The sequence below is a fragment of the Lissotriton helveticus genome, chromosome 12 (genome assembly GCF_964261635.1).
Source record: "Lissotriton helveticus chromosome 12, aLisHel1.1, whole genome shotgun sequence".
NCBI lineage: Eukaryota > Metazoa > Chordata > Amphibia > Caudata > Salamandridae > Lissotriton > Lissotriton helveticus.
Genome location: NC_136073.1, coordinates 702,342,103 through 702,358,391, shown reverse-complemented (window position 1 = coordinate 702,358,391; position 16,289 = coordinate 702,342,103). Strand labels below are relative to the sequence as shown.

At 46.4% G+C, this 16,289-nt stretch overlaps 1 protein-coding gene across 6 annotated transcripts in view; it reads left to right on the top strand.

Moving 5' to 3' along the window:
• Positions 1-16,289, top strand: part of LRRC71 (leucine rich repeat containing 71) — a 566,767-nt gene that overhangs the window by 141,506 nt on the left and 408,972 nt on the right. For 2 of the 6 annotated variants that reach the window (XM_078669035.1, XM_078669034.1), the window contains exon 3: positions 7,377-7,421. The exons of the other annotated variants lie outside the window; for them this stretch is intronic. In XM_078669035.1, coding sequence (XP_078525161.1) covers positions 7,377-7,421 — 45 coding nt within the window. The remainder of the gene's footprint in view (positions 1-7,376; positions 7,422-16,289) is intronic. 6 annotated transcript variants of the gene reach the window in all.

Genomic DNA, 16,289 nt, shown 5'->3' with positions numbered 1-16,289 from the left:
TTGAATTAAGAAACTTTTCCTTCCCAAATTGCATAACCTGCTGCCCTGGATTTATCTACATATCTTCATCTGTCCTCTCATGATGTTTACTTTTTGTCATACTTCCTGTTCACGTACGTTTAGTTATGGCAAAGTCCAAGGTCTTCTTACTATATTGTGAATTATTTTATGGAGTAATATTATATTATTTCCTAATACTCCAGACTCATGCTGCATTTAATTGAGGCCAAAATAGGCTGCAACCTAACTGGAGTTGTTGGGTTCCCTCTAGGGCGTACAATCAGGCTTGGCAGTTTGTGCTGACCTGTTTCCACTGGAGTAGGGACCAAGCCTGAATTGCACATGGTTCATCGCTGTCTGCAGTGGCATAGAGGGCAAACATTCCTTCTAAGGTGTTTTAAGTCAAAACCACAATTGTTAAAAAGCATTGTCAACTTACTAGTGTTGAACAGGCAACACAATTGGCTTTGTTTGAAATATTTATTTGTTTTTATGCTTTTAATATGGCAACCACATTGCATGACCACCTTGCGTTGCATCGTTATGTTGCATGAAGAAACACGTTGGCCATTTTTAAAGTATTAAAAACAATGTTTTCTTTTTGTCTGTTTTCACATTGTCTAGTGTGTTGTGTATTAGGATCAAGTACTACACTGCCCAATGCTTTCTGGCATTCGACATGTTGCGGATAAGAAATGGGTTCACTGTGGGTGCAAATTGTGAGTGGAAGGGAACCAAATCCCCAGTCGAAGGACTAACAGCCCTACCCTATCTAAAATCTCCTTTTAGGGGTTTCTTGCACAAGTGATAAGGCAAAAGCTGGAGAGGACAAGGGTAGCCATCTTGTTAGCGCCTGAAAGGGCCTTGGGCCAGAAACTCTACCCAAAGACATCCTCAAAAGGTAAGCTTGGATAGTTGCTCCAGGGTATCCTCATCGCAACAGGTAGTAGTTGCTCCTAGCGATAGCCACTCTGAACATGGTGGGATAGTTGCTCCTGGTTATTGCCCCTCTAAACAAGGTGGGTTAGTTGATACTAGATTTAGTCTCTCTCACAACAAGATGGGATATTTGCTCTTAGGTATAGCCCCTCAGGACAAGGTGGTATACTCACTGCTATGAATACCCCATCAAAAATGTGGATAGTAACTACTAATTATAATCCCTTGAATGAGGTGGTAGAGTTGCTCCTGGGTATTGCCACTTTATACAATGTGGCATAGTTACCACTCGGTATAGGCACCCTGAACAAGGCAGGATAGTTGTTCTTGGGTTCAGCCACTCGGAACATGATGGGGTAGTTACTAGTGGATATACCCCCTGAACAAGAAATGCTAGCTGCTCCTGGGTATAGTCCCTCACAACAAGGTGAAATAACTGCTACTAAGTAAAGCCTCTCTCCCAAAAGAGTGAGATATTTGGGTGGGGGGTATATCCACTGTCTTTATGCAGAGGCACTAAAGCCACATTGCTGCTAAACGCCCCTCACCAGCAGACTGCAGCAATTCGCTCCAGATTTCTCTCCATCCCTGATGGAAACAAACATATACCCATGCTACCTTTCTTCCTGTCACTCCTCCTACACTTTATTGCACACCCACACACCCATACTCATCCTCTTCACACCACCTATCTAATCTAAACACTATAATCTCTTTGCATGTTACCACTTACAACACACTATGCTTACCCTATCACATATCCCTCCTCTCCATTCCCCTGTGTGACTACACTATTCTACTCCTGCTGAATCCAATCCTATCCACCCACTTGTCCCATCAATACCTTTCCCACCATGGCAATGGCATGCTAATCTAATCTCTAAAGTAGCACTCTCTCCTCCTAATTGTTTTATATACCTATACCTACTTCAATATGCAGCTTCCTTTCCTAACACTTCCAATTTAACCCACTCTTGCTACACACATCTACTATGACAAAGCTGAACTCTAAGCCAGTTTTACCTCTTTGTAATCGCTCCCCCTCAAAGATAGAATCTCTGACTCTTCAACATCCACTGTATAGTTACCAGTGACTTACAGTTTCCTTCCTTCCTCACCTAGCACTTTAATCAGTCATCACTCAATGACAGATCACAAACCCACCCATCCACACTTCTCATCAATTGTCAGGTTTACGGAGCTAAACCTAGACCCTTACGCTCCTGTATCATGCCTTACATCTCATCTACTTTGAAAGAAACACAAACATCACCACTTCCATAAATTTTACATCAGCCCTACTACAATGCAAGAGCAATCAACTTAATTTCAACAAAAAGCAAAACTAAATCTTACACCAGTAACAGTTACACACACACACACACTGAGACATACTCAACCACCCACAAACACCTCAGGAAATCTCTAATAAGGCTATTGGGCAGGAGAATGATTACCAAGAAAGCCACAATGTTAATACCATCAGTTCATCCGCTCAATCTACTCCCTTTTCTTCTCAGACACATGTGGAAGGACTCACGCCCAGCTAGACTGATAGACCAACAGAGAGCTCAACCAGGAGCAACCCAGACATAGCCCCTTCCTTCGTGGGAAAAAACGACTCCACTTAAATTGTTTGGTGACGATTTCACGTTCAATACGTAAAAACAAATAGAATATTTTTGATCGACTGGCGGTCACAGAACTGGACATATTTTCCATCACAGTAACTGGTTGTGAGAAGATATGGCACCAATACTTCCCCATCTTTATATCAAGCCATTACCCACAAATAAAAAGGAAATAAAGAAGACAGGCTTACCACCTTATATAAGGATATTATGCCAGTCACCAAGATGAAAGATGTGACAATGCAAGCTTACAAAAATGTTCTTAATAGCTAGAATCCATGCCCTACTTTCGCCTACAACTTCTTCTTGCTATACATAACCCTGCCCAACAACAGAGGTTTTACAGATGCATTTTTGGCCTCAGTATCTGATCTGTCAATCAGATATTGTAATATTATGCTTGGCGGCCTAAACATTTGGCTCAACAAACCAAACATTCCTGAACCAAAGCCCATTATATCAGGTCTGAACATGCACGACTTAAAACAGTTAATCTTCAGACCAACTCACATAGCAGGTCATACTTAAGATGTCTCCAGTATCCAATCCGGAACTACTCTGTACACAACAAGACTTGCCAGTTACATGAAACGACCATCGCAAAAAAAAAATACAAAGCAAAGCAAAAAGAAGAAAGAAAGCTCCTTGGATGAATGAAGAGTTAAAAAAGATAAAAAGACAAATCTCAATGCTTTATTGGAGTTGGTACAAATTCAGGAACTATCATGACAAAACACAACTAAACAGACATAACGGATTAAACAAATCATACTTTTTAAAAATACCACAAAATACGCTTCTGAAGTAGGATCTACATTGCCAATTGCATAACCAAACCAAGCAACTCTACAAAATGATATTGCAATTTCACAATCCAGAAAGCAGTCTGGTCTATGCTACACACTCAACTTTTCTGCAATAAGTTAGTGACACATTTAACTCTAGATCTAGCAATCAGAGAAAACAGGTGTCGTACCCCAGCCCTCCAGTAACTTTCAAAAAGATTCTTCTATCAACACCTGCAGCTGTCCCAGTCTGAAACATAATCAATAACTCCTTAACTACATGACTTTTCTCAGAGGAATGAAGGAAAGCTTACATACACTCTCTTCATAATGAAAAAACACATTGGACCCAAAAGGCCCTAACAAGTGCAGACCAATCTCCAATGGACTATGTCTACTTGCCAAACTTACGGAAACAGCAGCAGTTTTCAAGTTTTTGCATTTCACAGTAGAAAACCATACACTCTTACTAAATAGAATTTTACTAAGAAAAGGGCACCAGATCAGCCCTAATCATAGTTTGGGATGACCTGAAAAACAATCAGTGACAACAGGGTGTTTAGCTGCATTATTAGTCCCCGATTATTCACTAGCTTTAGATACAATACATTATGAGTCGTTACTTCTTGGACTTAAGGAAGTCAGTATAAAAAGCTTAGTTTATGCGTGACTTAGATTTCTTCTTACCTATACAACAGGTCTTACCTGATTTATATATCAACTTTTGCATTGCATCATATCCTTACAGCTTTAAAACAGGAGTTCCACAAAGATCATCTCACCTCACTTGTGTCCCTATATATTAAACTCCTACAGTTTAGAGTTTTCTACAACTATTCGGATGACACAGAAAATTGTCAAATTGTATAATCCCTTGGACATAGGAAAATCAAAAATCAATAGCTGTATCGCAGCCATAGATCAATGGATAACACTTCAAATTAAATGCTTACAAAACGAAATACTGATCAGTGGTGAATGGAAAAGACATGGTCCTCCATCCATCCAACTGGGACTGGTGCCAAAAAGCTAAAGCAGTACAAAACCTTGGACTATGCAAGCTCCATGATCACTCAAGCGGACAAGCTTTCTAAATGAACCTTTCTACACAAAGAAAACACTGACACCTTTTTCCACATCTTGAATTTCCTCAAAAGGTACAAGCAGCAACCGCCTCTCATAACTGGATTATGCCAAAGGACTATAACTTGGCATTCCACTCTCAAGCATGAGAAGGATACGGAGAATTCATAATGCAGCAATATATCTTTTTCTTACATGTAAAGATAAAAACTTGCATCTCTCCTGTCTTGAAGGCTATCCCCTGGTTCCCATTTGCAAGAAGATCTTTTTTCAAGCTATTATGCATCCCTCAAAGGGCGGTAAATGGTTAAAGACCTAAATTACAGCAATCAAAATTCACTGAATGCTTCGAACCTACAAACTCACAATCCAAGCTGGTACTGTATCTCATGATTCCAGCTCACAGGAAGCGAACCATTGGTGGCACTACTTTCTCAGTTCGCGTCACTGTCACATAATTATGGAATTATTTACCTCAAAAGATTAGAGCTACTGAGAATCCCTTGGAATTCTGGATAATGGTTAAGGTGAATATTCTTAATGTGATCCATCAGAGAATATCTCTATGATCCTGTCCACAAAGATGAGTGTCAATACACATTCTGGCCTCTCTGTCCATCTACATATATCCCTGCACTACTCTATAAGATCGAGGGGGGAACTGATCAGCTTTATTGTCTGACAAACATGTAACCCGGTTAAATGTCACACATGAACACAACAGAGGGATGTATGACGTTACAACGCATACTTTTACAACGCCTACCATTACCACGCAATTTTTACAACGCAAATACTATTACAACGCATGTATTTACAACGCATGTTTTTACAAAACAGGTACCTTTACAACGCATACCATTAGAACGTAAGTATTGGTAAGTATATATTAATTTTTTAATTGTAAATTAATTGAAATTAATATAATTTAATGTAATGTAATTTAATTTAATTTAATTAATTTAATTTAAATTTAATTTTACTTTATTTTTACCCTGTACCCCTTTACCCAAAAACCAAAAACTGACCCTGAAACCTAAAAATACCCCTTTACCCAAAAACCCAAAACTGACCCTGAACCCTAAAAATACCCCTTTACCCAAAATCTAAAAACTGACCCTGAACCCTAAAAATACCCCTTTACCCAAAAACTAAAAACTGACCCTGAACCCTAAAAATACCCCTTTACCCAAAAACTAAAAACTGACCCTGAACCCTAAAAATACCCCTTAACCCAAAAACCCAAAACTGACCCTGAACCCTAAAAATACCCCTTTACCCAAAAACTAAAAACTGACCCTGAACCCTAAAAATACCCCTTTACCTAAAAACTAAAAACTGACCCTGAACCCTAAAAATACCCCTTTACCCAAAAACTAAAAACTGACCCTGAACCCTAAATATACCCCTTTACCCAAAAACTAAAAACTGACCCTGAACCCTAAAAATACCCCTTTACCCAAAAACCCAAAACTGACCCTGAACCCTAAAAATACCCTTTTACCCAAAAACCCAAAACTGACCCTGAACCCTAAAAATACCCCTTTACTCAAAAACCCAAAACTTACCCTGAACCCTAAAAATACCCTTTTACCCAAAAACCCAAAACTGACCCTGAACCCTAAAAATACCCCTTAAAAAAACCCAAACATATAACATTTTAATTATAATTATATACTTACCAATACTTACGTTGTAATGGTATGCGTTGTAAAGGTACCTACGTTGTAAAAACATGCGTTGTAAATACATGCGTTGTAATAGTTTTTGCGTTGTAAAAGTTTCGTTGTAACGGTAGTGCGTTGTAAAAGTTGCGTTATAAAGGTAACATACCCAACAGAGAGATCTATACAAATCGCAAAGATGGTCCACTCCACAAAAGATTACTTGTCAGAATCCAAGGGCAAGCCAATCAAACATACCACATAGTAGCTCACATTACAATGACATGGAGTACTAAGTTGAGAAACATGGGCGTACTCTTCTACATTTTTCATCTAAGAATGGAGCTCAATGTCATCGTTAGTCAAACTGTCTACCTAAGAACCTATAACAAGTAGCACCTTCCTGCGTTTAACAATCATCGGTCCTTCTTATATCCCTTCATGAAGATTACCTTGAGATCAGTCTATTGAATTTTCTCCTGCTACTACTTTCTTTTTTCCAGCCTGCTTCACCCCTTATCAACAACCCGATGCCCAATTGAATGTTTTTCTAGCCCTACATACTCTCTCCTATTAGAACAGTGTATTTACTAACTGCATCCTAATCGTGTGCTTACTTTACTGTTCATTTGCATGTTCATCAAAACTACCACTTTTATTGGTTTTTCCATGTCTTCCAGTGTAATTATTCACCTATTTTTAATCTCCTCCCTAACCAATCTAAAGTTCAACTGAATTAATCTCCCCAACGCGATCCTAGATTGAATGCATCAACTGGCTCATTTTAAAACACAAGACTGAGGGCTGACAACTTCAACCACATTTGAAAATACAAAAAAAAATCAAAGACTAGCCCCTAAACCAGGGTTTTCCCGTATTAGCATGCTACTTACCGAAAAGCGCTTCATTACATCATCAGGGCTATATAAATGCAAATACAATACAATGAGCAAGGGCTCACTCTTTGTAGTATTGTATGCAATTCTGCCTGTGGCAGACAACTGGAGCTGTCTGCTGAGAGACTGCAAAATGTGCAAGTTATAGTCTTGTACAAACCCTCCATCTTATAGGTCGATCAAGGTGAGTATATGTAAATATATTTACTTAATTTCTGATTTATTTACCAAATAGAGATCTTGCTAGTAAATGGTTTGAAACATCTGCTTTAATGTGTTACTCCCAAAAAGTGTATCCTTATAGTATTGAGAGGATAATACTTAAGATTCCGTTTTAAATGTATCCAAACATATGTTCAATTATGTTTTTTTCTATAGCTTTAGCTACTGTTCCACAAGATAAGGCAAGACCACAGACAGCTGGTAAGAGATAGTAAGGAAAGGTAGAAAATTAGTTTTGTGTTCTCATCATAAATTTAGTAACAGGTCCTGAATTCTAATTTAGAATCGCATTGATTTGCATAACCTAGACCACTAACATATTTTCTTCTATGTGGCCAATGTTTTAATACTTCTTTTGTGTGTGCTTCATTCATTGAAATACATTGTAGTCAAATTTTCCTTATTGCCCTGTGAGTCGTGCTCTACATGTGACATTCTGATTGTTGAAACATCAATTACCTTATTATGTTTCTCCTGGTATGTTTTGGGAAATAGATGGAAATTAGTATGTATAGGTGTTAGTGGTGCACTCTTGTTTAGTTCTCTGTTAAACATTTTTCAAATCTCTTTGTGTATTTTCCATTAAAAAATGTGAATGCGCTCTATCTTTTTTATGTGTCTTCTGTTAACCACGGACGGCTCTAGGCTCATGGCGGCCCTGCGCAGGTAGCGTAGGAAGGGGGCCCCGTAAGAGGGCGTCCGGGCGGGGTCAGGGTGTTTGGAAGTGAAACAGAGCCGGAGACCGCCAAATCCCTGCCAGGGGCCACCACGCAAATATGTATCCATCTTCAGAGGATTATTATATTAAGGATATATATATTGGTGTGGCGGCCCCTGGGTTTAGGCGGCCCTGTGCAGGTGCACAGATTGCACATGCCTAAGGCGGACCCTGTGTTAGCATATTTGTATTGGCACTTCTGTTTTGCTTCCATATCTTATTTTTACGTTCCTTGTTGTATTGATGAGATCTAGCAGTAGCCCACCCAGAGAAGAATCGCTGCTGCTAAGAATAAATAAAGTCCCTAATGTTAGCAAAACAAGTTCCAGGTACGCCCAAAAAATTATGCTATGAGGAACAAATTATAAAAGTATTTTCTGTAATACATGAATTAAAATGTGATCAGGATAATTCAAACTTATTATATACTTGTGAGGATAAATCTGTTGTGTCCTGCAAGCGAAATTCTGTATTTCCTAGTTTGCTAAGTTAACACAGAAATCCGACCCTTCCTGAAAAGGAGCAGAGAGGCTTGAGCTGCTCAGCCACAAGAACAAGATAATATGAACCTCAAATCCATGACTGCTTCCCCTTTGTCAGCGAGTGCATCTTGAGCCCTAGGTACAGGAGCAAGCAAGGGATTCGTGCTTGGGCCCCAATTACAGGAGCAAGCAAGGGATTTGTGTTTAGGCCATAGGTACAGGAGCAGGCAAGGGATTCGTGTTTGGACCCTAAGCACAGGAGCAAACATGGGATTCATGTTTGGGCCCTAAGCACAGGAGCAAGTAAGGGATTCGTGTTTGGGCCCCAGGTACAGGAGCAAGCAAGGGATTCATGCTTGGGCCCCAGGTACAGGAGCAAGCAAGGGATTTGTGTGTAGGCCATAGGTACAGGAGCAAGCAAGAGATTCGTGTTTGAGCCCAAGGTACAGGAGCAAGCAAGGGATTCGTGCTTGGGCCCCAGGTACAGGAGCAAGCAAGGGATTTGTGTGTAGGCCATAGGTACAGGAGCAGGCAAGGGATTCGTGCTTGGGCCCCAGTTACAGAAGCAAGCAAGGGATTCATGTTTGGGCCATAGGTACAGGAGCAAGCAAGGGATTCGTGTTTGGACCCCAGGTACTGGAGCAAGCAAGAAATTTGTGTTTGGGCCCTAGGCACAGGAGCAAGCAAGAGATTCGTGTTTGGGCCCCAGCGGCAGGAGCAAGCAAGGGATTCGTGTTTGGGCCCTAGGCACAGGAGCAAGCAAGAGAGTCGTGTTTGGGCCCTAGGCGCAGGAGCAAGCAAGGGATTCGTGTTTGGGCCCTAGGCACAAGAGCAAGTAAGGGATTCATGTTTGGGCCCCAGGCACAGGAGCAAGTAAGGGATTCGTGTTTGGGCCCCAGGTACAGGAGCAAGCAAGGGATTCGTGCTTGGGCCCCAGTTACAGGAGCAAGCAAGGGATTTGTGTTTAGGCCATAGGTACAGGAGCAGGCAAGGGATTCGTGTTTGGACCCTAAGCACAGGAGCAAACAAGGGATTCATGTTTGGGCCCTAAGCACAGGAGCAAGTAAGGGATTCGTGTTTGGGCCCCATGTACAGGAGCAAGCAAGGGATTCGTGCTTGGGCCCCAGGTACAGGAGCAAGCAAGGGATTTGTGTGTAGGCCATAGGTACAGGAGCAAGCAAGAGATTCGTGTTTGAGCCCAAGGTACAGGAGCAAGCAAGGGATTCGTGCTTGGGCCCCAGGTACAGGAGCAAGCAAGGGATTTGTGTGTAGGCCATAGGTACAGGAGCAGGCAAGGGATTCGTGCTTGGGCCCCAGTTACAGAAGCAAGCAAGGGATTCATGTTTGGGCCATAGGTACAGGAGCAAGCAAGGGATTCGTGTTTGGACCCCAGGTACTGGAGCAAGCAAGACATTTGTGTTTGGGCCCTAGGCACAGGAGCAAGCAAGAGATTCGTGTTTGGGCCCCAGCGGCAGGAGCAAGCAAGGGATTCGTGTTTGGGCCCTAGGCACAGGAGCAAGCAAGAGATTCGTGGTTGGGCCCTAGGCGCAGGAGCAAGCAAGGGATTCGTGTTTGGGCCCTAGGCACAGGAGCAAGCAAGAGATTCGTGTTTGGGCCCTAGGCGCAGGAGCAAGCAAGGGATTCGTGTTTGGGCCCTAGGCACAAGAGCAAGTAAGGGATTCATGTTTGGGCCCCAGGCACAGGAGCAAGTAAGGGATTCGTGTTTGGGCCCCAGGTACAGGAGCAAGCAAGGGATTCGTGCTTGGGCCCCAGTTACAGGAGCAAGCAAGGGATTTGTGTTTAGGCCATAGGTACAGGAGCAGGCAAGGGATTCGTGTTTGGACCCTAAGCACAGGAGCAAACAAGGGATTCATGTTTGGGCCCTAAGCACAGGAGCAAGTAAGGGATTCGTGTTTGGGCCCCATGTACAGGAGCAAGCAAGGGATTCGTGCTTGGGCCGCAGGTACAGGAGCAAGCAAGGGATTTGTGTGTAGGCCATAGGTACAGGAGCAAGCAAGAGATTCGTGTTTGAGCCCAAGGTACAGGAGCAAGCAAGGGATTCGTGCTTGGGCCCCAGGTACAGGAGCAAGCAAGGGATTTGTGTGTAGGCCATAGGTACAGGAGCAGGCAAGGGATTCGTGCTTGGGCCCCAGTTACAGAAGCAAGCAAGGGATTCATGTTTGGGCCATAGGTACAGGAGCAAGCAATGGATTCGTGTTTGGACCCCAGGTACTGGAGCAAGCAAGACATTTGTGTTTGGGCCCTAGGCACAGGAGCAAGCAAGAGATTCGTGTTTGGGCCCCAGCGGCAGGAGCAAGCAAGGGATTCGTGTTTGGGCCCTAGGCACAGGAGCAAGCAAGAGATTCGTGGTTGGGCCCTAGGCGCAGGAGCAAGCAAGGGATTCGTGTTTGGGCCCTAGGCACAGGAGCAAGCAAGAGATTCGTGTGTGGGCCCTAGGCGCAGGAGCAAGCAAGGGATTCGAGTTTGGGCCCAAGGTACAGGAGCAAGTAAGGGATTCATGTTTGGGCCCTAGGCACAGGAGCAAGAAAGTGATTCGTGTTTGGGCCCTAGGTACAGGAGCAGGCAAGGGATTCGTGTTTGGGCCCCAGGTGCAGCAGCAGGCAAGGGATTCGTGTTTGGACCCCAGTTACAGGAGCAGGCAAGGGTTTCGTGTTTGGACCCCAGGTACTGGAGCAAGCAAGGGATTCGTGTTTGGGCCCCAGGTACAGGAGCAAGCAAGGGATTTGTGTTTGGACCCTAGGCACAGGAGCAAACAAGGGATTCATGTTTGGGCCCTAAGCACAGGAGCAAGTAAGGGATTCGTGTTTGGGCCCCAGGTACAGGAGCAAGCAAGGGATTCGTGCTTGGGCCCCAGGTACAGGAGCAAGCAAGGGATTTGTGTGTAGGCCATAGGTACAGGAGCAAGCAAGAGATTCGTGTTTGAGCCCTAGGTACAGGAGCAAGCAAGGGATTCGTGCTTGGGCCCCAGGTACAGGAGCAAGCAAGGGATTTGTGTGTAGGCCATAGGTACAGGAGCAGGCAAGGGATTCGTGCATGGGCCCCAGTTACAGAAGCAAGCAAGGGATTCATGTTTGGGCCATAGGTACAGGAGCAAGCAAGGGATTCGTGTTTAGACCCCAGGTACAGGAGCAAGCAAGGAATTCGTGTTTGGGCCCTAGGCACAGGAGCAAGCAAGGGATTCGTGTTTGGACCCCAGGTGCAGGAGCAAGCAAGGAATTTGTGTTTGTGCCCTAGGCACAGGAGCAAGCAAGGGATTTGTGGTTGGGCCCCAGGTGCAGGAGCAAGCAAGGGATTCGTGTTTGGGCCCTAGGCACAGGAGCAAGCAAGAGATTCGTGTTTGGGCCCTAGGCGCAAGAGCAAGCAAGGGATTCGTGTTTGGGCCCTAGGCACAGGAGCAAGCAAGAGATTCGTGTTTGGGCCCTAGGCGCAGGAGCAAGCAAGGGATTCGTGTTTGGGCCCTAGGTACAGGAGCAGGCAAGGGATTCGTGTTTGGACCCCAGGCGCAGGAGCAAGCAAGGTATTCGTGTTTGGGCCCTAGGCACAGGAGCAAGCAAGGGATTCGTGTTTGGACCCCAGGTGCAGGAGCAAGCAAGGGATTCGAGTTTGGTCCCCAGGTACAGGAGCAAGTAAGGGATTCATGTTTGGGCCCTAGGCACAGGAGCAAGAAAGGGATTCGTGTTTGGGCCCTAGGTACAGAAGCAGGCAAGGGATTTGTGTTTGGGCCCCAGGTGCAGGAACAGGCAAGGGTTTCGTGTTTAGACCCCAGGTACAGGAGCAGGCAAGGGATTCATGTTTGGACCCTAGGCACAGGAGCAAACAAGGGATTCATGTTTGGACCCCAGGTACAGGACCAAGCAAGAGATGTGTGTTTGGACCCGAGGTACAGGAGCAAGCAAGGGATGTGTGTTTGGGCCCCAGGTACAGGAGCAAGTAAGGGATTCATGTTTGGGCCCTAGGCACAGGAGCAAGAAAGGGATTCGTGTTTGGGCCCCAGGTACAGGAGCAGGCAAGGGATTCGTGTTTGGGCCCCAGGTGCAGGAGCAGGCAAGGGATTCATGTTTGGACCCCAGGTACAGGAGCAGGCAAGGGATTCGTGTTTGGACCCCAGGTACAGGAGCAAGCACGGGATTTGTGTTTAGGCCCTAGGCACAGGAGCAAGTAAGGGATTTGTGTTTGGACCCCAGGTACAGGAGCAAGCAAGGAATTTGTGTTTGGACCCTAGGCACAGAAACAAGCAAGGGATTCGTGTTTGGGCCCTAAGCACAGGAGCAAGTAAGGGATTCGTGTTTGGGCCCCAGGTACAGGAGCAAGCAAGAGATTTGTGTTTGGACCCCGGGTACAGGAGCAAGCAAGGGATTTGTGTTTGGGCCCTAGGCACAGGAGCAAGTAAGGGATTTGTGTTTGGACCCTAGGCACAAGAGCAAGTAAGGGATTCGTGTTTGGAGCCCTAGGCACAGGAGCAAGTAAGGGATTCCTGTTTGGGCCCCAGGTACAGGAGCAAGCAAGAGATTCGTGTTTGGACCCCAGGTAGAGGAGCAAGCAAGGGATTCATGTTTGGGCCCTAGGCACAGGAGCAAGTAAGGGATTCGTGTTTGGACCCCAGGTACAGGAGCAAGCAAGGGATTCGTGTTTGGATCCTAGGCACAGTAGCAAGCAAGGGATTCGTGTTTGGGCCCTAAGCACAAGAGCAAGAGAGGGATTCGTGTTTGGACCCTAGGCACAGGAGCAAGCAAGGTATTTGTGTTTGGGCCCTAAGCACAGGAGCAAGTAAGGGATTCGTGTTTGGGCCCTAAGCACAGGAGCAGGCAAGGGATTTGTGTTTGGGCCCTAAGCACAGGAGCAGGCAAGGGATTCATGTTCGGGCCCCAGTTACAGAAGCAAGCAAGGGATTCATGTTTGGGCCATAGATACAGGAGCAAGCAAGAGATTAGTGTTTGGACCCCATGTACAGTAGCAAGCAAGGAATTCGTGTTTGGGCCCTAGGCACAGGAGCAAGCAAGGGATTTGTGTTTGGACCCCAGGTGCAGGAGCAAGCAAGGGATTTGTGTTTTGACCCCAGGTACAGGAGCAAGCAAGGAATTCGTGTTTGGGCCCCAGGCGCAGGAGCAAGCAAGGGATTCGTGTTTGGGCCCTAGGCACAGGAGCAAGCAAGAGATTTGTGTTTGGGCCCTAGGCGCAGGAGCAAGCAAGGAATTCGTGTTTGGGCCCTAGGTACAGGAGCAGGCAAGGGATTCGTGTTTGAACCCCAGGTGCAGGAGCAAGCAAGGGATTCGTGTTTGGGCCCTAGGCACTGGAGCAAGCAAGGGATATGTGTTTGGACCCCAGGTGCAGGAGCAAGTAAGGGATTCGTGTTTGGGCCCTAGGCACAGAAGCAAGAAAGGGTTTCGGGTTTGGGCCCTAGGTACACGGGCAGACAAGGGATTCGTGTTTGGGCCCCAGGTGCAGGAGCAGGCAAGGCATTCGTGTTTGGACCCCAGGTACAGGAGCAGGGTAGGGATTAGTGTTTGGACCCTAGGTACAGGAGCGAGCAAGGGATTTGTGTTTGGGCCCTAGGCAAAGGAGGAAGTAAGGGATTTGTGTTTGAACCTCAGGTACAGGAGCAAGCAAGCGATTCGTGTTTGGTCCCTAGGCACAGGAGCAAGCAAAGGATTCATGTTTGGCCCTAGGCACAGGAGCAATTAAGGGATTTGTGTTTGGGCCCTAGGTACAGGAGCAGGCAAGGGATTCGTGTTTGGACCCCAGGTACAGGAGCAAGCAAGGGATTTGTGTTTGGACCCCAGGAGCAGGCAAGGGATTCGTGTTTGGACCCCAGGTACAGGAGCAGGCAAGGGATTCGTGTTTGGACCCCAGGTACAGGAGCAAGCAAGGGATTCGTGTTTGGGCCCTAGGCACAGGAGCAAGTAAGGGATTCGTGTTTGGACCCCAGGTACAGGAGCAAGCAAGGGATTCGTGTTTGGTCCCTAGGCACAGGAGCAAGCAAGGGATTCGTGTTTGGGCCCTAGGCACAGGAGCAGGCAAGGGATTCGTGTTTGGACCCCAGGTACAGGAGCAAGCAAGGGATTCGTGTTTGGACCCCAGGTACAGGAGCAAGCAAGGGATTCGTGTTTGGGCCATAGGCACATGAGCAAGCAAGGGATTCGTGTTTGGGTCCTAGGCACAGGAGCAAGCAAGGGATTCGTGTTTGGGCCATAGGCACATGAGCAAGCAAGGGATTCGTGTTTGGACCCCAGGTACAGGAGCAATTAAGGGATTTGTGTTTGGGCCCTAGGTACAGGAGCAGGCAAGGGATTCGTGTTTGGACCCCAGGTACAGGAGCAAGCAAGGGATTTGTGTTTGGACCCCAGGTACAGGAGCAGGCAAGGGATTCGTGTTTGGACCCCAGGTACAGGAGCAGGCAAGGGATTCGTGTTTGGACCCCAGGTACAGGAGCAAGCAAGGGATTTGTGTTTGGACCCTAGGCACAGGAGCAAGTAAGGGATTCGTGTTTGGACCCCAGGTACAGGAGCAAGCAAGGGATTCGTGTTTGGTCCCTAGGCACAGGAGCAAGCAAGGGATTCGTGTTTGGGCCCTAGGCACAGGAGCAAGTAAGGGATTCGTGTTTGGGCCCTAGGTACAGGAGCAGGCAAGGGATTCGTGTTTGGACCCCAGGTACAGGAGCAAGCAAGGGATTCGTGTTTGGACCCCAGGTACAGGAGCAAGCAAGGGATTCGTGTTTGGGCCATAGGCACTGGAGCAAGCAAGGGATATGTGTTTGGACCCCAGGTGCAGGAGCAAGTAAGGCATTCGTGTTTGGGCCCTAGGCACAGAAGCAAGAAAGGGTTTCGGGTTTGGGCCCTAGGTACACGGGCAGACAAGGGATTCGTGTTTGGGCCCCAGGTGCAGGAGCAGGCAAGGGATTCGTGTTTGGACCCCAGGTACAGGAGCAGGGTAGGGATTAGTGTTTGGACCCTAGGTACAGGAGCGAGCAAGGGATTTGTGTTTGGGCCCTAGGCAAAGGAGGAAGTAAGGGATTTGTGTTTGGACCTCAGGTACAGGAGCAAGCAAGCGATTCGTGTTTGGTCCCTAGGCACAGGAGCAAGCAAAGGATTCGTGTTTGGCCCTAGGCACAGGAGCAATTAAGGGATTTGTGTTTGGGCCCTAGGTACAGGAGCAGGCAAGGGATTCGTGTTTGGACCCCAGGTACAGGAGCAAGCAAGGGATTTGTGTTTGGACCCCAGGAGCAGGCAAGGGATTCGTGTTTGGACCCCAGGTACAGGAGCAGGCAAGGGATTCGTGTTTGGACCCCAGGTACAGGAGCAAGCAAGGGATTCGTGTTTGGGCCCTAGGCACAGGAGCAAGTAAGGGATTCGTGTTTGGACCCCAGGTACAGGAGCAAGCAAGGGATTCGTGTTTGGTCCCTAGGCACAGGAGCAAGCAAGGGATTCGTGTTTCGGCCCTAGGCACAGGAGCAGGCAAGGGATTCGTGTTTGGACCCCAGGTACAGGAGCAAGCAAGGGATTCGTGTTTGGACCCCAGGTACAGGAGCAAGCAAGGGATTCGTGTTTGGGCCATAGGCACATGAGCAAGCAAGGGATTCGTGTTTGGGCCCTAGGCACAGGAGCAAGCAAGGGATTCGTGTTTGGGCCATAGGCACATGAGCAAGCAAGGGATTCGTGTTTGGACCCCAGGTACAGGAGCAATTAAGGGATTTGTGTTTGGGCCCTAGGTACAGGAGCAGGCAAGGGATTCGTGTTTGGACCCCAAGGTACAGGAGCAAGCAAGGGATTTGTGTTTGGACCCCAGGTACAGGAGCAGGCAAGGGATTCGTGTTTGGACCCCAGGTACAGGAGCAGGCAAGGGATTTGTGTT